The following is a 25,466-nucleotide window of genomic DNA, read 5'->3' as shown; positions in this document are numbered from 1 at the left end:
AATAATGTGTACATGACATAAAAAAAAGTTGTCCTATCAAATCAACACATGCAAAAATTCCCAAAAAATATAGCTACTCTCTATAACACTGGTTCTGCTGAGGCTAGAGGGATGATTAAGGACAAGTCAGTGAACTTGTCTATCTGTCTGGAAAGAACTGACTTAGAGTTGCACTTTGAAGGTGTCTACAAAACAAGATCAAGACAATACAAGCCTAAATTGTCATAGATCTTCACAGGGTAAATTTAAGAATGTGTTGTCTCAGATAACCTGGAAAAACACATGTGCTGGCATTTTTAATTTATAAAAAAGAAGGTACTAATAAGTACTCAACTATATAATAAGCAATACTAAAATCTCTCTGCAGCTTTTTAAGTCCTTGTTGTTATAGATAGTAGCTCTCCACAGCAGAGCCAGCTTCTTTCCACTGTACAGGCTCACCAGGATGGTGATACAAATACCACAAAGGACAATGGTTTTACTATTTCAGAATAAGTGCTAAACAGCCACTGAAAACCACAGAAAACTAATATATGATTCATTTCAAAGAGAAAGAGATCTCAGGGAATGTTGACATATGGGAAATATTTTATAATATTCTAATATGACACCTAGATAAATAGATAAATATCATCTAAAAATTGTTGGAAACTCCAACAACAGCTTTTTAGACACACAGATTTGGTGGTGTTCCCTTTCAGACCTGTTTTCTAGGAGACCTGAAATAAATGTACTCCGTATTTCTTCTTTTCTGGTACCGCATGAGGGGAGGGTTAGTCCACAGGCTTGGCTCAGAGGACTGGGAGTAGAGGAGAGGTTTTTCTGCAGCTGCAAAATGGTGTGAATAATAATAGACTGTACTTTGGCAGTGGGACAAAACTTACAGTCATGGGTAAGTAAAAAGTCGGATCTCTGTGATCTATGTGATACTGGTTTAGAGGACAAGAACATTCTTAATTAAAAGCTTCATAATGATAATTTTTCATGCAGTCATGAGAACAGGATTAATTTTTTATTGGTTGCTGATTAAAATGAGATGTGCCATTATGGAAATATAGGATTTACAGGCACAAATGCTGAGGTCCTTCTGCCTGCAGTCTTTGTCTTTAATTTCTGGGAACTTAATGAAGGGAGAAGGGAATAAATAATTTTATTTTCACCCATCTTCCAAGGAAAGGTTGAGTATGAATAATCCTTCTCTAGTCTGCAGGTTTTTACAGTTTATCTGTATAATAATCAAAGCAGCATTTTGAAGGTAGAGTCTGGATTCTCCTGTGTGCTGAACCACAGAGGTAAGGAGTAATCGTGCTGGAACTTTGCTTGCCTGTCCATAGATGGTTGTCTGTCTAAAGTTGCTTTGGGATGCTGTCTTCTGCTAGCAATCCTTTTCACAATTTCTGCTGCTCAGCAAGGACTGTATTATTTTTCTTAGCATACTTTCCCCCTATATTATTTTTATTTTCCCCCATTTTTTTTCTTTGTTTTCCCCCATCCCAGCAAAGGATTTAACATCACCTATATCAAGGCATTTTGGAATGACGAGGCAAAGTAACACTTTCTATCTGCCACTGCCCCATCTGATAGCAAACTGTAGAAATATTCACTGGTGCCTGCTCCTTTAAACAGTACCATTTTAAGCAGCTATGTGGCAGGTAGGAAGAGCATAATGACACTGGGGGTTAGAGCCTGACTTTGTACAGCTGTGCAAACCAGCCGCTCAACTTTGGAGTTGGTACTGTGCTCAGAGTCATAGGTAAGGAGCTGTTGTTAACCCCAGTGCTCAGTGTGGAGGACACCTGAAAATTGCCCTTGCATTCCTGACATGTAGTATACACAGATGATTTTAAAATGAGAGTAGGAGTGAAAGACAACAAGAAATTGTGAAACTGACATTGCAATGATGGGAATGGAGGAACTGTGATACTTCTTCTCCCAGGTGGGTGAAGTCTGTGTGAGAGAGAAGGAGTTTATGCATGGAAGCGATTGAGCGTTATGTCCAGTGTCGACCGTGAGCAGCATGGATGACCAGAAAACAAAGGGCTGCTGATCAGACTTTTTTTCTAGTCCTTGCTTTTACCAGTCCCTTTATTCCATTTCAAGCATGCTAATTTTCTGATTGTCTTTCCAGTAGTTTCAGTACTTTTATAATTCTTTCTTTCTGTCTCTCTCTTTCACCTACCTACCATGGTTGTTTGTTTCATTTTTTTTTTTTAGGCTATTAAATTTCTCCTTTTTCTTTTGTCCTCCTATCTGTTTTCACCTCTTCACACATTAGCTGTGAGGCTAAGGCTATGAGCTGAAGAATTTGTCAGAAATACTTTTAGCATAGGAAAAAAAACGCCAAGTGCTGGAAGGGAGAAGCAGTAGTGATCAACCTCTCTCCATACCCACTAAAATGAAAGAGAGCAGTACTAAACACTCTACGGAGTTATCTCCATTTAATATCCAGGTCATCTAAAGCCTGTACAAGCTCATACAGAAGCAGCCCAGGGATCTTTGCAGAGCAAGCACTGGTGGTCACAATTAAGGCATCACCTGAATGCAAACACAAGGGCTTAGGGGACAAGATCTCTGCAAAATATTAATTTCTGCTCATCCTGCTCTCTTCCTCTGCAAAGGAGAGAGTGATCAGAAATAACAACCACAATTCATAGTGCCTTGATACAAAAATCCAACCCAGAGTAATAATCTTCTCTTTGGTTACATAGTTTTCCCTCCATTCCCTTTTCCAGCAGCACTCTACAGACCTCATGGGTTTCTCATGCTAGATGAGTCAAAAATATTTCTTCTACTCATCTAGCATGAGATATAGTATATGAAAACTTCCTGGCTTTAGTATCCCTGCTTAGCTTCTGAATAACTTCTCATGGCTGCCTTGTACATTCTTTTGGCTGAGGTCTGTTCTCAATAATCTTAAAAGTAGATATTAAACACCTTAGGACAGGAAACAATGCTTGATTTGCAAGTCTGTAGAATCTAGCATCATTTTGGGAAGGTGGGTAGCCTAGGATCAGAGCTCCTCATACCTACAATAAGCTAAAAATTAAATTACATAAAGAGATGTTTAATATTCTTAAAAATGCATTGGTTAAGACCCAAGGCAAAACCTGTCCCTGGCAGATTCATGTTACCTGCTTCAATAGTTTTCACTTCAGACACTGAGAAGGATCAGCTCCTTCCTTCCTTCCTTCCAGGTCATTTCATAGATGGGGGACTAAGTTGGGTATCCCATGACAGCATAAATCTGAGCAGTGCAATGACCACCATGTCTTAACTCCATCCCCAGGTATATAAGTCAGTTTGCTGAAGATGTTTGTGCCTTAAAAGAGACTCCCTTATCTATTAATACAATATTACAAATACAGGTCTTACTAACAGCAAATTATTTGATGGGGGCTTTTCTGCCCATCTGTTTGCTCAGTTTCTTTGCAGCTTTGTATTCTTCTGACAGAGGCACTACAAGAAATTCATGTGCTCCTGCATTTCTGTGGCAGGACCCTTTATGCTTTTGTGTAACGAGTGAAAAGAAATCCTTCCACTTTCCTGGTGTGTTGTATCCAATAGATACAAATTGTCCGACAGACAGCAGGCAAAAGGCCAGGTGTTTCAGGAGTAACAGGGCATAAATTCAGGACCATTTTCAGGGAGTTGGGATTGAACAGAGGCATGGAGGCTCTGGACCATGTTGCTTTGTGTTTCAGGGAAGAATGATGAAATCATACCTCCAGCTGTGGCCATCTTTTCCCCATCCAAGCAGGAGATCCAGCAGAAGAGCAAGGCCACGCTGGTGTGCCTGGCCTCTGGTTTCTACCCTGACCACCTGACTCTGGGGTGGAGGGTGAATGGTGTGAAGAGGACTGAAGGGGTGGGGACAGACGAGTCCTCCACACAGAATGGGAGCACCTACTCACTGACCAGCCGACTGAGGATGCCAGCCTGGGAATGGTTCAACCCTCTGAATCGATTTGAGTGTGTTGCCAATTTTTTTCAGAATGGAACAACAGCATCAATAAACAAATTTATCTCTGGTGATGCTGGTGAGTAAAAAAAAGCATCTCTTACCATGCTGTCTAAGATAGAAATCACAAATCAAAAGAGCAAGTGTTATGATATGAACCACATCTATATGCAGCTTCTATACAGGGTGTTCTTCTGGCACAAATACAGACCTAAATATTGAGGCATTAGCAGATGTCTCTTCCCATTCCTGGGCCTTTGTTCCTGTGATACCATTCTACATGTAGAGTTTCTTCAGGCTTTCCACTGAGAAATCTCTGTAATGGAGTATCACTAAGCCCCTAGAGTAGTAGGAAGAATGAGGCAGTGTTGTGTACTATATAGTAAGACTTCGAAAATCTGTATTCTGTCTGCTCTGAAGAGACACATGACTTTCAGTTCATTTTTGTCTTTCAGGGTGTGCACTCACAGAAGGTACGTGTGGCTTCTCACATGAAGAGAATTTTGCCTCTTCTCCCAGGCGATTACCAGTGTGTATTTTAATGCCAGTCTTACTGACAATAAGTACAACGTGTGGGAGATATCTGCTGTATGAATAGCTTCTTCTTTCTCCTGTAAGTGATTTGTCTGTGATATTAAAAAGAAAGGAAAAGAAGAAAAGTTTTTTGGAGGGCTGTTTGTGCATATTGTATGTAGCTCCGCTTTGGGCTTTAGCTCTCCCATATGATTCCATTTGAAAACAAAAGAAATCATGGTACCTTCCTGTAGACTGAAATGTACTCTTTATCATCTCCTCCTGTCCTAGAAACTGACTTCCATTGGGAAATTCTTGCTCAGCCAGGCAAGACATGATCAATATTTACTCAAGTGATTCTGGCATCACGATTTAGGATATGATATTCTGAATATTTCTCAGTATCAAACTCAGAACAATTCCCATGACAAGTCACATTCCGCTCCACACTGCTATCCTACATGGAGGATATCCATAATAAAAATTACATTTCTTTCCTCTTTGTATGCATATTTTCACACTCAATTTTTCAAGAGCTTTTTTAATGCTTCAGCAATCTTAAGGCTGAACCAAGACAGATCTTGTATCTCAATGCTATGGCAACCCCTTTAGAATGAAAACTCCACAAGAATAAAACTTCTAGAAGCCCTCTTATTCTGGGCTTTGTAAAACTTTCCTGATCCATCAGCAGCACTCATAAGGCCACTCTCAATAATGAGACAAAAAAAAACATTTGTGTCGTGCGATTCACCCTATTTTGTGTTCCTGTCTGGGGACTCAGATGAACAGCCCTGTTCATCAGTGGGTGTGGAACTCAGTACTTTCCCAGCATAAAGCCAATCTCTGTCTTTCCTAGACTTGCTTTCTCTTTTGGTTCTTTAAGTTGCTATGTTCTGTCCCTTCCCTGGTTCTCTGGTGTCAACAGAGCCACTCATTTGCTTCTAGTTCCTTTATGTTGCTTAGCTAAAAATTTCCAGGGTTCTCATTTGATGAACGCTCCATTAAAACTACCATCTTGCAATGATGATGATGAAAACTGAATAGACAAATACAAATGGTGTTTGACTTGCAGAGTCGTACTTGCGGTATGGAAATTCCCTGAAGCTCACTTACCTCATCCTCTGTGGCAAAGCCTTTGTCTATGCAGTTTTGGTGAGTGGTCTGGTGTGGACAGCCAAGGTAAGTCAGAGTGTCCCTGGAAGGCTGGGCTTACTCACTACTCAAGGATCAGTGCATGCAGGCTAAACCTTTTCTCAGAGGGCTGGCTGTTCTGCAGGTGCTCTGCCAGGCTTGGTGCAGTTCAGCTTGAGAAAAATCACAAGTGATGGGTTTTCTCTTACTGTTTGGCCAGAACTCCAATAAAATCAATGCTACCAAGCAGAGGAATTCCTTCTAACAATCCTCTTTACACACATGAAAAAGATGAGAATTAAGGACAAGTAGCCCAGAAAGTAAATAAGGGAAATAGCAGATTTATCATACATTTGTGTAACCATTGTACAGGGGCATATGTCAGCAGTGATAATAATAAGCAGGTTTTTGAGGTGATGCAGGGGATAAATCTGATCAAACATTTAGAAAGATTTATAAAGAACAGTGGATCGATCTAAACAAATGGGATAAATCGAACTAATTGCCAGGAAATGCTTTTTATTGGTAAGTTTTGCCTACGGCGGAAACATACAGGCAGTGGGAGCAGCAGGAGTCTCAGCACTTGTCCATTTAAAAGCAGAACAGGGAGATGTACTTGAATAGTGAAGTGGTAGAGTTGAGGGCAAGGATGAGGACAATCTTGGTTATATTTTATGGTCCTTTTGCAAGGATATACTGGAGGGGATAGATTTGTCTATTTCTGGATCATAGTCATAGAATCACAGAATGGTTTAGGATAGAAAGAGCATTTAAAGATTATCTAGTTCCGTCCCCACAGTGAAATGGGCACGGACATCCTTGACTAGACCAGGTTGCTCAAAGCCCCATGCAACTGGGCCTTAAACACTTCCAGAGGTGGGACATCCACAGCTTTTCTGGGAAATCTGTTCCACTCTCTCACCATCCTCACCAGATCAAATTTCTTCCTTTAATCTGAAGCTACCCTTTATCAGTTTAAAATCGAGGCTCCTCATCCTGCTACTGCAGGCCTTGGTAAATGTCTCTGTTTTTAATTAAAAGTCCCCCATGGCCGTGTATTGAAAGGCCTCAGGCGGGGGCCTCTCCAGAGGCTTCTCTTCTCCAGTCTCAGCAGGGTTTGTTCTCCCAGCCTGAGTCCCTGTTTTTGTGGGCCTCCTCTGGACCAGCTCTGTCATGGCCATGAGTTTCCTGTGCTGGGGCCTCCCGAGCTGGACACAGAACTGCAGGAGGGGTTGGTGGGGGTTCACACGGGCTTTTCTCCAAGTTTGTCCAGTTCCCTGTGGCCGTCATCCCTTCCCTCAAACACACCCATTGCCACACAGCTTCGTGTCATCTGTGAACTTGCTGAGGCTGCACTTGGTCTCAGTATCAATGGCACACTGATGAAAGTTGAAAAAATTCTTCTGGCCCCAGTACAGTCCCTGGAGGGAAACCGTTCGTGGCTGATTCCCACTTGAACATTCAACCTTTGATGGTAACTCTTGGGCAAGGTCGTCCAGCCAGTTCCTGTGCTTATTTCTGTTGTTTGGTGGTTGTTATCATTACTATTTTATTGTTCTTCTTATTTTATCCCATTTTGTTTTCAATTAGACTGGTGTCAAGTTATCTAGAGAATAAATGAAGAGCCCTTGTCATCACATCAGCCGGAGCATACCAAGTTCACTACCTTTCAGTAGCAAAAGAATCAATACTTGTATGAACTTCTGAATATAATGTTTTTGGAATTGTCTGTTGCCATCCTGTTCTTCACGTTTTTGTAATCACTGCTGAGCTTTCCCTGTTCTTCCATATCATAATGTATCATATTTCACTGTAACATTTCTATAAAAATAGCACCTTCTTAATCCTCTGTGGTTGAGAATTCATCTCCTTGATTCAGGAATAAAGTTTTTGCTTCTTTTCCCTTGAAGAGCATGAGCTGTTGTTTTCAAATTTGATCTTCTATAGTTATAATGTCCTATCGCAGAATTTGCAGTGATGAGTTGTGGCATAAGCAACTCTCATAAAAGATCATTCACTGACAATCCCTGTAGAAATAACTTATCAGAGATGGGAACAACAGAGACTCATCCAGCACTTACACTGTGTACCAACAAGCAGAGCAGGGCTGCAGGCTTTGGAGGCTTGCTCTGGCCAGGAACTCATTTTGGGCCAGAACAGCTGCATAATTCAAAGGTGGTAGAGAAGGAAACAACATTCCAGCCAGATGAGAAGTGACATCCTCTTGGGAGAAGCATGGGAGCTGCTTTTTCTCTCATTTTGTTCTTTTGTGGGATTACCTTGGCAATGACACCAGATTCACTGTGGTATTGAGGAAAAAGTTGGTGAATAGATTATAAGCCATCTGACACTTAATGATTTTGTTTCAAAAGGATCTGATGAGAGACTTGAGAGGAATCCGTCATACCTCTCTCCATGTCATTAAAGAAACAAGCTGCATCTTAATGCTAGAGGACAGATGGGTATAATGCTGTAAAATGGAGCTGATTTCCTGCTCAGTGTTTGTCACTCTTTCAATGTCCTCAAAACACTTCAGAAGAGGAGAAAATATCTTACTGAACCAAGAGATTTATTTGGTGTTCTGAGTACAGAAATCACTTAAGTAGTGTTGTGACTGCTCCAAACAAAACAGAGAACTGTTTCCTGAAAAATACTTCTAACAAATGTGCTTCAAGGTGTCTTATATTGACAAGATGTGAATGAGCTGGTCTAGGGAAAGGTGTCCCCTTCCTCTTTGGAGAAGAAACAAAAGGAACAGTTCTCGGCAAGTGAGAATCCTGAGAAGGTTGTACAAAGGGGCGCATTTCAGGGGGTCTGACAATGATAAACAAACAGAGTCATCTTTTGATTCTGAGGATGGGTTCTTTTCCAAAGAAAAAGAAATGTCCCATTATTCTTGCTCTGTGAAGTTGGAATAGACCAGAGCACAGCAGAATGGAATATTAAAAAATAATTCCAGCTCAGCCTGAAACACATTAAGATGAATATAATTTATTAGAACATTTGATGAAAATGGCTGAATTTATCAGAGCTGTCAGAAAATCCCAGCTCAATCTTGTCCTCACACACACAGACTTTCAGAGTGGCCCTGGTAGAACTTGGTCAAAGTGAACAGGGGACAAACTTGGGCAGAGGAATTTTGGAGCAGACAAGCTACAGTGTGAAGGAGGGACATAACTAAGCCATTCTATGGCAGGGAGGAATCTGGAAAATGACAGAGACTTCCCTTTTGTCTCTGGAATGTGAAGAATGTTCCCACACTGAATTCATATCTCTCAGTTGCTGGAAATTGAGGCCAAGGTCAGCAATCCAATCCTGTTATTTTCCAAGCGTGCTACAAGCCCCGTAATTGTCATTCTCACACCCTTCTGCTATTATAGAGGTGCTTGTGCAAAGAGACCACTTTGAAAGAGAGACAGAGACATATCTGGGCTCATAAAATATCTCCTCTTTCTTTTTTTTTTTCTTTTGAATTGACATATGTTTAAAGGAAAGCTTTTGTCCATCAAGCTCTTTTTCAAGAGAGACAATTTTGTAGAGACAATGCTTGTGATTGGGCTGATGTTTACATTCAAGGAGAAAAGCAGAATTCTACTCTGCCCCCATTTGTTGTCTCTTCTTCTGGCCATACAGGAGACCACTTCGGACAAAGTGATGTCTTCAGGGTGATATTTACGTTAAGTCCACTTCTCTACAATTATACTGTGTCTCTTACAATTTTCAAGAGAACCAGCTAGGGAGAATGAAGGGGAAGATTTTAAGCAAAAAGGAAAGAGAGAATGACAGGTGCACTAGGCAATGGATGAAATATGACTAAATTGTGTTGACCTTTCAAAGAAGAGTAAAAAGGAAATATAGGAAGAGTTAGAAAATAAAGACATTCATTTCAGGACTGAAAAGAAATAAAGACATAACTCAGAGGTAAGGTAAAATGGATACAATTGAGAGATAGGGAAGAGATTCTAACCTGTAGTGGAGGAGAAGCAAAGGGAACCAGATTGTGTTTTTGTAAAACGGTGTTTGTGGTGACCTTTTCTGTGCTCCATAAACTATAAACCTGAGGGTTTAGTAAACATGGAAAGTCTTTCCGGAGATCTTTCATCCACTTTGCATCTCATTACCATCTCACACCACAAGTTAAACCATTGGTAGTTCAGTGGAAGCTCACACAGAACTAAATGAAGAACAGAATCATACAGTTTATGTATGTTTCCTGCACAGATATAGGAAAAACACGGACTAAGGTAGAGGAGCACTTGTGAAGCTTTGGAAGCATAAGACCTGAGAATGTACTAGCCATGCAGAAGAAGTAGGAGGCTCAGAGCAGATGTCCTAAAGGAGTGTCTATCTAACATAGAGTCAAAAAGAGAGGAAACTGTCTCTGAAGGCCTCAGCAGAAAATGGTACCTCAGAATGAGAGGAGATGATGTGCCAAAATGTGCTGGAAAATATCTCTTTAAGGGAACAGCAGTTAAATTTTACCAAAACAGGATGCGGTTTGACATTTACTCAGAAAACCTTTCTGATAACCCATCAGTGTCTCTTACCACAACACCTCCCCAGCTTCTCAGGACGTGCACAGGATGTGGCTTTCTGTTCGCCATTTTACACCTGGGCAGAAAAAGTGACACATAAACGATCTCATGAAAGCTGTTGGGTTTTTTGCCTCAAGTTATCACACAATCTTCTTGTTACTCAAGTCAACAGATGGGTCTGCATGTGCAGCTGCTCTTTCTGTTGTGCAACATACAAAAAAAAAAAAAAAAAAAAAAGATTTGTGGTTTTGGGGGAGTTGCCGACCTCCTTTTACAAGTTAAAAAAACTCTAGTGCTTTTTCTAGGCATCTCAAATCAGTAAATCAAGATGATAAAAATCATAGGCTTGTAGAAAAATTGATGGGAGGGAACTTCTGGAGGTGTCTCAATACAAATTCCTGTTCAAAACAGGGCTAACTCCAATGCTCCAACACATGTTGCTTAGAGCTTTGTCCACGTGATTTCTGAATATTTTCAAGGACAGAGATTTGACAAAATCTCCAAGAAACATTTTCCAGTGTGGAAGCATCATCAAGAGAAAGTACTTTTTATTTATTTATTATTAGAAAATACTAATCAGGGTTTACCTTGCTGCAGCTTCTTCCCACTTGATTCCACTGTGCCCCTCTAAGATTACAATTCTGGTTAGGCATTTGGAGTCATGCAATTACTAATCTTTTAGCCTTCTTCTCTGTATGCTGAACAAAATCCCTCAACCTCTCTTAGATTTCTTCCCCAGTCCCTTGATCATCTTAGTGACTGACCCTCTTCTGCACTCTACAGTTTTTGATACCTCTGTTGTACTGGGGCTGAGGCAGGACAGGAATGTGTGTGGACTAGAGAGGTGGTATTCCAGATGTAATCTCAAGAGTGCTTCAACATTTTAACTGCACCAAAAATGCAACTAGCGTTCACTGCTGAAAGGGTTTGCTGCCTATTCATGTTTAATTACTGTTCTGCAAAGTGGTTCTCCTAGCCAGTCAGCTGATATTTAAAGGATTCACATAAAAGTTCTTTTGCCTTTTCTTCAGGGATGTGCCTATAGTCCAATAATTCCCATCCCAATGAAGAAACACTGCACAATAATCACAAATTGGAAATTTCCTTTGAAGATCAGTATGGTTATCCTACATGCGTGGTAATAGTCCTTGGCCCTGCAACGTTTACAATATAATCTGACATATTTCAGACTGGAATAAGAATAATATCACAGTGTGTATTGCACTGTGCAATAATTGCACAGTGCATAATTATGGAATCTTCCCATTCTACATCCTTTATCTAAACCTTTCCAAAACTGGAAACACATTCTTATTATTATTCTTTATTTCAGAACTACCAAATTATGCAGGTGACTTTTATACACCACAAGAACCTTGCTTAGTGCTTTTTTGGTTTAAAACAATTTAAGATAATTTGTTACATTATCACCATGAAAGGCTTACACCAAAGAGTATCTCAGGCTATGACTAATCCCACGGCATCAATTATGCTATCTGGGACAATGGTGGTGATGGAAAGAGACTGGTAAGTCTTTTTGTGTGGCATGAAAGAGTCTTTATGGCAAACCAGAAATATTCTGTCAGAGAGAGGTTATACAGTATAACCTCTCATTCACATCCTGTTTTTTCATCCGTCTCTATTTTTTTTGTCTCCAAAATATGGATGCTCTCTCAGCTCACAGTCAGAAAGATCTATAAGACCCTGAGAAACATTGCAAAGTTGCATTGTATAAAAAAAGCCCTCAGAACTCAGCTGCAGAGAGAAGAAATGAACCAGATTAATATTGAATATTACTGCTTATTCAGTTGTGACAAAGGGATGTGAAGAGATAGATGTGACACACATAGTGGTATGGGATTCACTGTGCAGCCAAAAGTAAACTCCATAGTCAGAACAATTTCTGAACAAATGAAAATCTGCATGTTATTTTTTCTTGAATGTGAATTTATTCCAAGTTGCATACTACTTTGACTTTACACTTTTTACCCTCCATATACATTCAGTTTTTCAGGATTTTGTCTATGCACTTGCAGGCCATGGTAATGACTCCTCTTTTGTCATTTTAATCCAGTTTGTTGCATATTAGTTCTGTATAGATTCTATTTCTGCATCGTCTTTTGTTCAGACTCCTTTTCATCACCATTGAAAATGATAATTCTACAGTTTTCTTGTGATTAGGGTAATTAACCTTTCCCAGCACAGTGAAAAACATTGTGGTTCAGGAAGGAATGAGAGTGCACACAGAAGTCACTATCTCTAAAGTATTGCAGACTTGTGTATGTCAAGCAACTGTTCTGTTCCAGGTAAGAAAATATCTTAGAGACAATAACTTGTGGCTGCACCAACTACAATTTACATTTCCTTCATTTTACATCTGCATTTGATTAACTATCTTTATTGATTGTTCTGATATGGTGGAGGATAAACGGCTGAGCAGGAAAGAGGAGTTCAGCAATTAGCCTGCACTTCAAATACCTGTTTTGCCTAGATCTTATTTCTACCTATTCTTGCTCCACCTTCTCAGTAACATCTGGTTTGTGAGTAGGTGATTGCTATACACCCCCTTTTCTGGCGCCGAGAGCAGCTCCCTTTGGATGGAAGGTGCTGAAAGGGGAGAGGTTTATGTAAAGAAAGCAAATGACTTTGAAGTGTTGTGTCCAAACTACTGGCACAGAAATAGACAGCTGAGTGGTTCGACTTCACAGACAAAATGTCCAAATAGAATTCTGCAAGGTTTGGCCGGTTAGCTTGGAATCCAGCCGAAATGTCACCCTCTTGCTTTAGAGTTCCACCATAGGAATAATAAATCAATTGCATCGCCTTCCCTGGCTGCTGCAGATACCAGTACATAGAATTGTGATTATCATTTTGACTGCATTTCAGGGTAACGTTCTTATCTTCTCTCACCACAAGACTTGGGGTTTGGGTGATTTCGGCTCCTGTAAAACAGAACAAAACAAAAGCACAGTAAAACAAGTAAGCCATGTTCTCCCAGCAGCAGAGCAGATATTATGGCTCTACTGACTCCTTACTTGTTCTGAAGAAGTACATGGCCACACACAGAGCTGTCCACATCCTCATTTCTGCCTCAGGAGTCAGTGAACCTACCCCATATGACTTACATAGATCCGTTTCACCTGCTTCCCCTAAACCAATAGCAGATATCTCAGTAACACCTACATCTATGCTGAAAAACAAGCTCCTTCCTGCAAGATTTCAAGCAAACACTTTATTTGAAGTGCATGTGTTAAAAACACACAGAAAATTTCAAACTGAGTCATCGGGAGCCTTTTCATACTCTACCAATGACAATTGTGGTTTTATTTACCCTTGAATGTCTTTTTATAGTTTTTGATACTTTTTTCCAGAATAAACCAGAAAATGTTTAGTGCAACCAAATAATATGGTTTAATTTTTTATTGGTGGATGTTTTCTTCTGGAAAAAATACAATACCTATGCTCAGACCTTAATTTTTTTCTTCTTTCTCCACCTGTTAACTAGCATGCATGATACTGTTTTGGGAAGAGATTTTTATGGGAGTCTGTTGCAGCCTTAGCACAAAGAAGAATGAAGGAATACTGGGTTATTCCTGAAGTAAATATCTAATAATTTCTTGGCCAGCAGTACCTGTACTAATTATGTTATATGTATCTTGCAGGATCCAGAGTGATATCACTGATTCTGACACAAACTTTTAACCTGTATTGAGAAAACTGATTGCTGTCCCACAGTGGTATTTTGGAAGTACAATGGGAACCATCACAGTATTCATAATTTGCCATTTATAGCTTTGAAGTGTGGCCCCAGAGGCCAGTGCTCATATCAAGCAAGACAAGATCTGTCTTATATATATTCCTTCTTATTTAAGTGAAATGGTACCATCTGGTGGAGTGAGGGGTGTTTGCAGTGATCCTTAGAGAATTATTTTTCACAGATCTTCATTTTTGCTTTTTGCAGATATTAATGTAAAAGGGACTGGGACTAATATGCTAGAGATACATATGTCTGTTGTTAAACTGGAGACTGTGAAAAGCTGCATTGAAAGTGTTGACTCACAAGTACACAAGTTCTTTATCTGGACAAGAAAACTATCAGAGGTGATATTGAGAATGGGATTTCAAAAACATAATGCAGATGAAGAGGGGAACTAGTGTGTGTAGTAGTTGATGAAATTTCTAACTAGATACACTGTAAAAATTGTCCTAAGATCCAGGTAAATGGGTTGGGAAGAGAAACCTCTTTTCACTCAGAACACACTTTTCCTCTGGGTTTTACATGGTACAGCAGTCAGAGGGGGCTGTTAGAGGTAAAACCTTTCAGAACAGTATCTAGATTCAAATCCCATGTTGCTGTTTTGAGACAAGATCTGAATCCTGACAAACCAGCTCTCTAGTGCACTGTGTAGTAAGATATCACAAAGGGATTCATGACTAATTTTCTTCTACTGTATAAAAATAAAAACTTATAGCTTAAATTTCAGATTCTGTGGTCGATCAATAAATATTTAAGTATCTATTCAATAAATATTTATGTATTATTTAAGTACATATTCACTTAATACAAAGTGAAAGAATTTCAAGAGGAAAATATGACTCACAACATCCTGCTGCACGCCAGTGGTTAAGTCTAAGTGGTTAAGTGTGGGCAGTTGGAGGGAGAGACCTCATCACCTACTCCTGGCAGTGAGGTTGTTGGGTTGATCTTCCTGATGAAGCTGTAAAAATAAAGGTATCAAAATGTCTTGCTGGGGCACTCTAAGTATTACATGGCTGATAACCTATTCACCTATTCACCAATTCAGTGCTGTGATAGGCTTACTTTCTTCTTAATGGGAATGAACACATGTAACATGGGCTTCACTTTCAACAAATGTCATGATTAACCTTTTAGCTATGTTTTATTTTAATTTTTGTGTGACACTGAAATGACAAGATGTGGAAAAAGTTGTTACCAGCAACATTAGTAGAACTGATCCAGTAAATACTAATACATCTTCCAGAAAAAAAAAAATTACATTGTTAATTTTAAAAAAATTCAATTTCTTTTAAATACTGCTCTTTTTTTCTTTTTTTTTTTTTTTTAAAAAAAAAGTATTTGTTTGAATGCCCTGACTATTATCCTGTCAGTCAAAAAGACAAGATGAAATGTAGAAAACATACCCTTTTTTTTCTTTCTCAATTTTTCAAATTAATTTAAAAACTTAATTACATTTTTCACCTTCCAGTCATGAGTATCAGGAACATTTTACATGAGAGAATACTCACTCCTGTCTGCAAGCCAGCTGCTTCAGACTTATGTTGTCACATTATTTTTATTTGAGAAAGATATGATAATGGTATTTAGCATAATTTGCATGTTCTATAATCTCTTCTGTGGTCAGTTCAATTTCACACAGCACTTTTAGTGAGGATGAGTTACATAGAGAAGGATTTTGATGTGGGTTTCAGCATGAATTTCATAACATCCAGACATGTAAAAATATTTATCTCATAAATCAGAGGTCTCATAGCTCTCTCCATTGTCAGAAATATGAATGCTGCTATTATTCAGGGCTGAATTACAGGTTTTCTTTCAGAAGATCCCAAACTTTTTAAGGATGTCTCTGTTTCAGAGCCCTGTGAGCTGCTCAGGGAGAGTCATGGAAGTTTCAGCACAGCACAAAATTGTTGTCATTGCAGTTAAGCCACTGGCAATGTAGGTTTGGTGCTGTAGCACTCCTACTCAGATCTAGAATTTCAATCCTTTTTTTTTTTTTTTTTTTTAGGATGGCTACTTTGTGGTGGTTTTTTTTTGGGGTTTTTTTTTTGAGATTTTGTTTGTTTGTTTGTTTTTGTAGGTTTTTTTTTCCATTTTAACCAGTTCTAAATTCTTTTTGCAAATATAATGGAATTAAGGAATTGACTGTTTATCACAGGAACATCCATTGGTGAGGGTGGAAGGGAAAGAAACTGGCCTACTGACAGAAACTTAGTCTGTTCAGCTACTCACAGTGAGAGTAAAGGAGATTATTTTTTGTTGTTGCAGGACCTGCATGTACTTGGTCATACAGAAGGTTCCTGGCACTGTAGTGCACCCCAGTGTTTTGGGGTCTCCTTTTTTTCTCATAAAGTGTTTTTATACTCACTCTAAAGTTCCACTTGTTTTGCTGCCTGCACTAAAACAGTCTGTCTCGACTCCCTGAACTGGTTGTTGGAAGCAGTAAATGCAAGATTGTCTCTGTGCCCCTCCTGGTGGAGAATCAGAGAATCCACCTGAAAAAGAAGGAACGAGGGAAGGAGTAAAACAAACAAAATAAAGAAACAAACAAAACCAGAAGAAGGAGAAAGTCTTCTCATGCACAGCAGATAATTTCTTGCATTTTATCATTATTTTTATTAATTTTATCAGTGAATGTCAATATAAAAAAACAAACAATGGCTACCCAAGCATCTTTCTTTCCTTAAACATCACTGATCTCAGATAATTTTCCTTCTTCCAGGCAGATAAAAGCTACAGACCGGTTGAATCACATACCATTGCAGATATTCTGTCTTCCACTGCCATTTGTCTTAAGTTTATCCCTAATTTGCTCCAGAATTTGCATACAACACTCTTACAGATTACTTCCATTCTCCCCTCTTCCCATCTTCTCGCTTTTCCTCTTCCTCAGTTAAAACTCATCATTTCTAAACAAGTTTTCTGTGCCTGTGTTCTGTGCCCTTTTGCATCAGGGCCTGCCAAACCTCACAGCTCTGATCAGACTGTACTTTTGTTAGCCTTCAGATAACAAAGCAACCTTTTAAAATTTCCATTATTAGATATTCAAATGACTACTTTTTGTCATCTTGTGAGTGTTTAAGAACACAAGAAACTCTCAGGCTTCCCCCACCCACTCATCTGGTCTATATAACCTCATCGTGCAAATTCTACCCTCTGTTCTTTCAATCACACAAGCAGAGTGAGAGGAATTATACTGAAAGCCTTCCTCTGTTTGGCAATCAACACTAGAATAAAGCACATTCTCACATTTATCCAGGTTTAGTCTTTCATATCACACTACTCAGAAGCCATTAATATCCTGTCCTGCAGGACTGATGCTTCCTTGGGCAGCTGACCACAACTCCTATTAGTCTGCCTCCAGTTTTAGCTGCTGGCATCAAGCATGTTGCAGCTCTACTGACCTTTGGCTTCTCACTAATAACACAGCTTGTGAGTGCCTTAGAAAGGAGAGCCAGTGGGAGAACAGGCAGCATTAGGAGTGGAATAGTAAAACAGAAAGTTTGGCATAAAGCTAAGTCCTCTTGTCTCTTAACAATGCAACTACTTTGCTGAGAGGGAAGATAGAACTGGAAATAGCAGGCAGGAGATCAACAGGTGTATTACCTCAGCCAGAAGAGAGAGAGGTGGAGGCTGAAATAAAGACAATAGAAAGTTAGGGAAGGGATGTTTAGTCTACTTTTAATGTTGTGGACCAAGATGCAGCAATTACAGCTGCTTGTCCTTCACCTAAGCAATGCTTAACACTCAAGGTATTGATTTTGAGTATATTTGCTTTCAATGCAGTCAATAAAATACTTTGCAGAGGAAGCAAAAGCTACAGACCCCTAAATTCTCATGTAAGTAAAGAAGCATGTTTACAGCACAGCTGCAAATAAAACCTAAAGGATGCTGGCTGCCACACATTCTTGAGTAGAAGATACTGCTCATTAACTATTCAACAGTATACTGAAAAACCAAGGAAAGAAGACAAGTCAGCAAAACCTTAAAACGAGCCTGAAACTGTATGTTATCACATGGTGATAGAAGTATTTAATTGCAGAGTTTTCTTTCTGGCACATCTGTACAAAATCTCACATATAACCATCAAACAAAATTAATTTCTTTGCCAATCTTATCCATATGATTAAAAAAACCCAACAAAGCATTTGACTTTGCAAACAACATAAAAATAACACATAGCCAGGCAGTGAATAAAGTGAGAGTCACACACAGCAGGACCAAGAAACACAGCTTGTATTTTATAATGCTAGCAGGACTGTATGGGAGAAGGAAGAAATTTTTCTGGCTGATGGCACGACAACACAGAGGTATAACTCTACAGTATTTAAGGTAGTCTTAATTTATGCTATAACTATATATATTTGGTAATAGGATGTAATTGAGAAAGAGTACTATTATTTCTATGTCTGTCACAACTATCCATTTTTTCACTGTTCAGATGATTCCAAAAATATTATTACATAGCGGCTAAAATTACCGAGAAGCTGATTCTGTGAACAGTTAAACATGGAGGAGAAGGGAGGCTGAATCTGAGTGACATTAATAACGTTTTGGTTTTTTTTGTTGTTTGTTTTTTTTTTAGTTTGAGGAGCATGATCTATCAGGCCACTTTCACTGTGCAACAATGTACACAAACCCTGTTATATTTCAGAATTCTTATCACATCCTGAGAAAATAACTCATGCAGTTAGTTATACTTGCTTGAACACACTTCTTCTCTGGGAAAGAAGATGGGAATAATAAATAACAGTAAAGCCCATAAGCACCTTTGTGGTGATATTTGATGTTGTGTTGGTAATCAAGTACTTCTTGCAAGAAAAAAATCTCACAACACGCTTTGGTTGGATCTGTCCTTATCTCAACCCTTCGTGTCCCACTTTAGCAAAAAAGGACTGTTGTGGGTTTAAGCTCAGCTGGAGATGAAACAGCAACATGGCCACTCACCCCCCTCCTTTTCCCTCCACATCTCCCCTGATGGAATGGGGAAGAGAATCAAAGTAAAACTTGTATGTTGAGATAAGAGCTGTTTAATAATTGAAAATAAAGTCAAATATAATAAAAATGAGTATTAGTAATAATGAAACAAATGAGTGATGCACTCACAATTGCAATGCAATTGCTCACCACAGTCTGACCAATGCCAGACCTCACTTCCCAACCCCAGACTGGCTGTGGTTCCAGTTTAAATACTGGGCATTACTTTGGTCAGTTTGGGTCCACTGTCCCAGCTATGCTCCCTCCCAGCTTTTGTGTACTTTCTCACTGGCAGAGCATGAGTCATGGAAAAAGACAGAAGTCCTTGACTCAGGATAAAGCAAAAAACCAAAACATTAGTGTGTTACCAATACCATTCTCTTTCCAAATCCAAAATGCAGCACTGCAGCAGCTAGGAAGGAAATTAACTCTACCCCAGCTGAAACCAGGACAATAAAGTACAGATAAACGCTACTATTCCATTTGAAAACTTGAGTATCTAGACTTTTTCATAAAGAAGGATAAAGGATTTTCAATAAGCATTGATAAATGTCCACCATGAAGATATATGTGAGCTTCTCCATGCTTTAACACTATTGACTTTAATAAATATACTTGAATCCAAAGAAAAACCCTTATTAGATTTTCTTTACAAGCTTTTGAAGCTTTTTAGTGAAGCTAAAAAAGAGTTTGGAGAGCAATGTGATTATAGAATGAACCTATGTTGATGTACATGCAAAATGCGGTAACACAATTTTCTCTCAAACTGTGATATAAAGTTAGTATCAAATATATGCAGACAAATTGGAATATAAAATAATAGAAATCAATTAATCTCTTATTTCTGCAGTTATATATGATGATTTAAGAAGAACTAGGCTGAATTTGTCATAGCAGTAGGGCTAAAGGATATTTTCCTATTTATATTATTCACTATAGTTAAACTTGAATTAAGATACTCTAAAAGAAAGCAGAAGACAAAGTTTATTTATGTTAAAAATTGGGTATAATTTTCACGAAGATCCACAAACCCCAGAGGTTTATGCCTAAAAAGGAGGCAGAGGAGTCCTTCAGCTTTATTTGAATAAAGGGGGAGAGGCACTGGGGCACACACCCGCAGGGTTTTCTCTCTCCAGGTTTCGGGGCTGCAGCCTCCCTTGTTCCTAAACTCCCGGCCGCACGTGTCCCCCTTCCTTTCCCCATTGCTGAGGGGTTAGGGAGGTACAGCCTTCCCGAGCTGCCCACCACATCTTCCCCCTTGAGCCTCCTGTTTTCCCAAAGCTCAGAGGTTCAGGCTTGTGCAGACCCGGGGCTGTTTCAGAGCCAAGGTGCCAGGGCTCTGCAACAAACCGGCTCCCCTAAGCCAGCAGAGACATTCAGACCTGTTTCAAAGATGTTAACACCCATACCTTCACCCATCAAACTGTGTGTAAAGACTTTCGTTTTTCTCTCATAAAGCAGACCAGGGAAGATGTTATTTATAGCCTTGTTTTTTCTACTTGAAAATTTTCAACATTTTTCTGTCCCTAAAACAAGTTCCTATGCATTATTTACCCTTTAGTTTTCCTCAATCGGAGGGAAAATGTCAAGTCTCTCTAGAAAAGACTGCAGATGGAACAGCATTAAGACACACTCAATGTTGTCAGGTGCTGTCAAATTAAATGTCTGGCCATGATCCATTAGGATAGCTCAAATTTACAGAATAAAATACCTGTGATCTAAATTTTATTTCATAAACTCATAAAGAAATGCAGCCAGTGGCTGTAAAACAGGGACTCAACCCCCTTTTGCCTAGACTAGTCTATCACAGAAATTCACTTATTCAGCATTTAAATCAGGTGGTTTGAAATCTTAGAACACATAATTGTTAATTTGTGCCCTTACAAGGAAAAAAGAAATCAATTCATCATCTAGCCGAAAGTGAAATGTTCATCCTTCCTCTTCCATCACGCTTTGGGCATCCCCCGTGAAACACCGGCAAGCACGGAAGTCCCAGCAATGCAGCTGCTATTGTGTCTGCTCCAAATGCACTCTGAGGAAGCTGATGGTTTTATATCTTCCATCCTGAAGGTTTGGTCTAAACCATTTTCATAAATCAGCAGATTGTGCAGAAGATGGCAGAGGAGAGGATGGCTGCAGGTGACAGTGGCTCCGTAATGGCCCTTTGCCCCTTTCTGGGCACCTGTCCTGCCCACTGGTGCTCTCTCTTTGACCCAGTGTCTGCCCCCAGCATTCATCAGGCCCCAGCACGAGCTGTGCCAGCCAGCTCCCGAGCAGGATTTTAGTGAACAGGCACAATGCCTAAACAAGATTTAAGAACAACCTGTTCCCTATTCATTAATAAAATCTCCGTGCAGGGTGAGTCCAAAGAAATTGTCCCTCCCACACACAATTAAACTGATTGTGAGCTGATCCTATTTCCCCTTCCCCTAGGGCATGAACACACTTGAAGGCTCACCTCTCCATGGATTTCTCACTGATGAGCATTCCTTAGACTGAGGTGGATGAACCACATTCCGTACATCCTGAAAATGCAGATTTTAAGAACAGTCTCAAGGAGAAGGCAGTGTTACATTCTCCAGTGAATCTTATTTTTATATGTAACACACCAATGAAAAAACGCACAAAATTTATCAGAGATACTGGGAAAAAAATCAGAAAAAAACCTTTTGATTAAGAAAGAAGAATTTCAAAGAATTTTCTGTGAAACTTGGGAGTAATTGTACTTGTGATCTGAAAAGACTTTACTAATGAAAAGATCCTTTTTCATTCGGCTTCCAGGATTAACAAAAGGTAAACAGCCCGTATTTATCAGGAAGCAGCCCGGGGCACCTCCCTTGAGAGAGGGTGGGAAGTGCCAGCTGAAACCAGCCCAGCTCTGCCCGGCCCGTAAAGAGCTCTGTGTTTTCATGTGTTTTTAGCGTGAGACTCCAGGCACCAGTAACACATCTCTGGTGTTGCTAAAAACGGGACCACACTCCCGGTACTAAAAGTGATTTCAGCATGTATTATTAAAATAAAAAAACCTAAAGCAAGGGGGCCCACAGGCTGAGCAGGAGCTGAGCTGGGTCTTCGGAGCAGCCATGTCCCTGATGTTCTAGGTGCAGCGGCGCAAGGTTCAGTGGGTCAGAAGCCCCCTTTTTATCCTGATTGTTTGGGATTTTTGAGGTTTTTTTGGTTTTTTTTTGTTTTTGTGGTTTTGTTTTTTTTTTTTTGGGGGGGGGGGTTTGGTTTTGTCTCTTTTTTCTTTGGCTGTTTGGTTGGTTTTTTTGTTTTTTTTTTTTTTTTTTTTTTTTTTTTTTGGATCCTTCGTTTCGTATGAAGGTTTAAGGCGCTAGATTGGCCCATTACACGATATGCTGAGTCCCGTATTTCTGACAACTACCCCGTTAAACCCCTTTTACCATAACCAAACAACAATACACGCTCAACAGCTATCAACTATTTTACAGTAGTTTCTAACCTGTTTTTAACAGGTGTCAGTGCTGCTAAAACTCTGTGTGCTCTCCGCAGCTGCCTCTTTGTGGGATGCTCGCACTGTCCTAGCGGCGCACAGCTGGGAAAGCTTCCCCACGGACTGGCTGCTTCTTCATGGGAATGCAGCCACTGCGGCTCTCCAAGAAGCTGGACTGATGATCCCTGGAGCTGAAAAACTAAACCGGGAGGCTACCAAAAGGTCTGACAGCACTCACCTGAAAGAAGGAGGACAAAAGGAAAAAATTGTTAAAAATAGGTTAGTAACTATTGTAAAATGGTTGATAGTTGTTAAGCATGTACTGTTAGTTTGGTTGTGGTAAAAGGGGTTTAAAGGGGTAGTTGTCAGAAATGCGGTACTCTATGTACCATAATACACCTAAGTACAGTGCACTGCCCCCAGCGAAATGAGCCAGCCTGGACAGAAATGTAATGGGCCAATCTAGCGCCCTAAACCTTCATGCAAATGAAGGATCAAAAAAAAAAAAAAAAAAAAAAAAAAAAAAAAAAAAAAAAAAAAAAACCACAAAAACAAAACAATCCAAAGGGACAAAAAAACAGGATAAAAAGGGGGCTTCTGACCCACTGAACCTTGTGCTGCTCCACCTGGAACATCGCTGCCCAGAAGACCCAGCGCTGGCGCTGCAGCATCCTCGATGGGAATGCTCCTGCTCAGCCCCCTTTTTTTTTTACAATAAATGCTGAAATCACTTTTAGTACTGGGAGTGTGGTCCCGTTTTTAACAGACACACCTCTTGGTCCTGACAGCTCCAGTGTGTTCTTGCATTCGGCAGCTGTAAAGAGAAACAACAGCAACCACATCAGCATTTTCCTGTCCTGCAACTGCACTGATGTCAGCAAGAGATATCAGGCACTTGGAAGCCAGATGCTCTATCTGTTGCCTGGATTCTATTTTTCCCTACAAAACCTCCCTTTTTCCAGTCTCCATTAATTAAGTTGTCTGGATTTGTTATTTGGTTATGCTGTGGACTCTCCCTTTATTCCCAGTTCCCCCCTTTTAAATTATTTTTTTCAATTTCCTGAAAAATCTGAAGTTAATACTTTACCTATGGTGATTTATTCAACATTCCACTTCCACTGAATAATTTTATAAGAGAATTACTGACAAACTGGTTATGAAATTGGTCCTATTTTCCTTGAGTATTCCTTTTATGAGTTATGTTCCATCTTTGAAAGAAGAGATAAATGCACCTTAAACATGAATTTATGTTCTTTACATTTTTTTCACATTAATTTCTGTTCTTTACAATTTTTCACATTAATTTATTTTCTTTGAGTATAGGATGCTGAACCCTGAACCAACTGCATGAACCTCTTTGCATGTGGCAGCTTCCTCTCCTTTTAAATGATTGGCTCAAAACATTTATTGATTTAGTCTTGCTCAGGCAGTAGCTCAGTCCAGGAAAATGAAGAATTTCAGCAGTTCATTAAAAAGCACTTCATATGAAGGGAATGACAGAAAGTCAGTAGGTAGAAATAGCAGACTGCCTGATTAGACCAGCACAGACTCATTGTGAGGCAGATTGACACAGGCTGTGTTTTAGGATAAATGTGAATGAAAAAGAAAAATGGACTTGTAGAAAGCAAAAGACAGGTAATTTGGGATTAAGTCTGTCCCTAGGACACTGAGGTAGAAGCAAGGCATTAGGCTAGTTTGTTTATGGAGAAAAAAGCAAACCCACCTTACTGTGAGCCAAACAGCTTTACTTTCTTTACAGGCCACAGTTTAATAACTGACCCTCAAATACAGTCTTGCATTTATCTGAAGTCACAGCATTTTCTTGAGCTAGAGAAATCTTAGTCAAAGATGCAGACTTGCAGTTACAGACAGAAATCATTCAGCCACATCCTTGTTCATCTTGTTGAATGTGAAACCAGAAAGCACCTCACTGCAAGCAGCCTTCATTATCTGCTTTAGGAGAAGTGTCCTCTTTCCTCTTCCTCACCTGCATTTTGTGCCCAGGAAAGCTATTTGCTATGTCCTCTCTGAGCAGACACATAATCAGCTGTAATGAAACAACAACTGTACCACACATTTTGAATGTACACTATTTATTTATTTATTTGTTTGTTTGGATGACCTGTCCAACCTTGCTGCAAAGCACAGCAGCAAGTTCCTAGTTTTTTTCTTTCCCCCCCCCCCCCCCCCGCAACTCTTTATTATTCACTTGATTATACTTCATCAAAACTGTTCATCTTTTTTAATGCAGCAAGTAAACTGCAGTACAGGTGAGATCCCACCATATATGGGTCAGTCCTTACAAGCCTGGCTCTAATTGATAGACCTTGCAGAAGTAGTGCCATGACACTTTCCATAAAACTTACAGTTTGTTTCTTTTTAAGATGACATTTCCCTGCTCTTGCCTGTACGAGGACTGATTTATTGTCTCAGTAATGCTAATGGGATCTGAGAAAAATGTCTGTATTTTGGCAATGTAACATAGCCACTTGTGTCAGTGACAGAAATCTTAAGCTGGCCTTTCCTGAATGACACTCTGCCTTTAAAATGCTCTCAAGCATTTATGCATCAATCCAGTGGTCACTAAGAAGGAGAGAAAGCCTTTAGAGAGCCAGCAGAAGACTGCCAACATGAGAACAACTGATTTGTAAATATGGTCCCTAAAAGATCTCTGGGGCTTTTTTCTAACAGCAAATGCAAGGCAGAATCTGCAGGGCAATGGTGCATCTCACCCATCTTACCAACAACACAGGTGAAGACCTGCTCACGACATAGCTTAGACAAGTGATGTGTGCTGATATTTGAGTTTAAATACAGCTTTTGGGGCAAGGGGCAGAAACTGCATTCTTGAAGAGTGCAGGTGAGCTTGTCTAGAACAATTGAAGCTTACTGATGCTCTCGGGAATCTGACTGTCTTGGCTGAAGCAGTACAGCTTCAACATGCTTTACCGAGGAAATCATAGACTTGGAAAAAAAATACTTACTTCAACCACATGTAGCATGACACAGTGTCAGTAGGATAATGATGACTTTAAACAGCGAGGACCTACTGCTTCAAAATACTTTCTGCAGCAGAGAAAAGCCCATCAGGGTAGTAGTTAATGATTAGTGATCAGTCACAGTCACTTAGAATTCATG

At 39.7% G+C, this 25,466-nt stretch overlaps 1 long non-coding RNA gene and 1 gene segment (V, D, J or C); one reads left to right on the top strand and one right to left on the bottom strand.

The window, feature by feature from the left end:
- Window positions 1-850: 850 nt before the first annotated feature.
- Window positions 851-7,511, top strand: LOC144248879 (T cell receptor beta constant 2-like). The segment is given in 5 exon segments: window positions 851-892; window positions 3,702-4,037; window positions 4,414-4,431; window positions 5,544-5,650; window positions 7,193-7,511. Coding segments are annotated over 5 exon segments (492 nt in total).
- An 8,831-nt stretch (window positions 7,512-16,342) lies between these two features.
- LOC144248878 (uncharacterized) lies at window positions 16,343-22,412 on the bottom strand. The gene is made up of 3 exons (XR_013342055.1): window positions 22,338-22,412; window positions 21,333-21,399; window positions 16,343-16,392 (listed from the first exon to the last, which is right to left on the bottom strand). It is a non-coding gene; the product is annotated as an uncharacterized LOC144248878 (long non-coding RNA).
- Window positions 22,413-25,466: the final 3,054 nt, after the last annotated feature.

This window comes from Lonchura striata, chromosome 2, assembly GCF_046129695.1.
Source record: "Lonchura striata isolate bLonStr1 chromosome 2, bLonStr1.mat, whole genome shotgun sequence".
Taxonomy (NCBI): Eukaryota; Metazoa; Chordata; class Aves; order Passeriformes; family Estrildidae; genus Lonchura; species Lonchura striata.
Note: the sequence above shows the minus strand (reverse complement) of the source record. Positions and strands in the feature narration are given on the sequence as shown.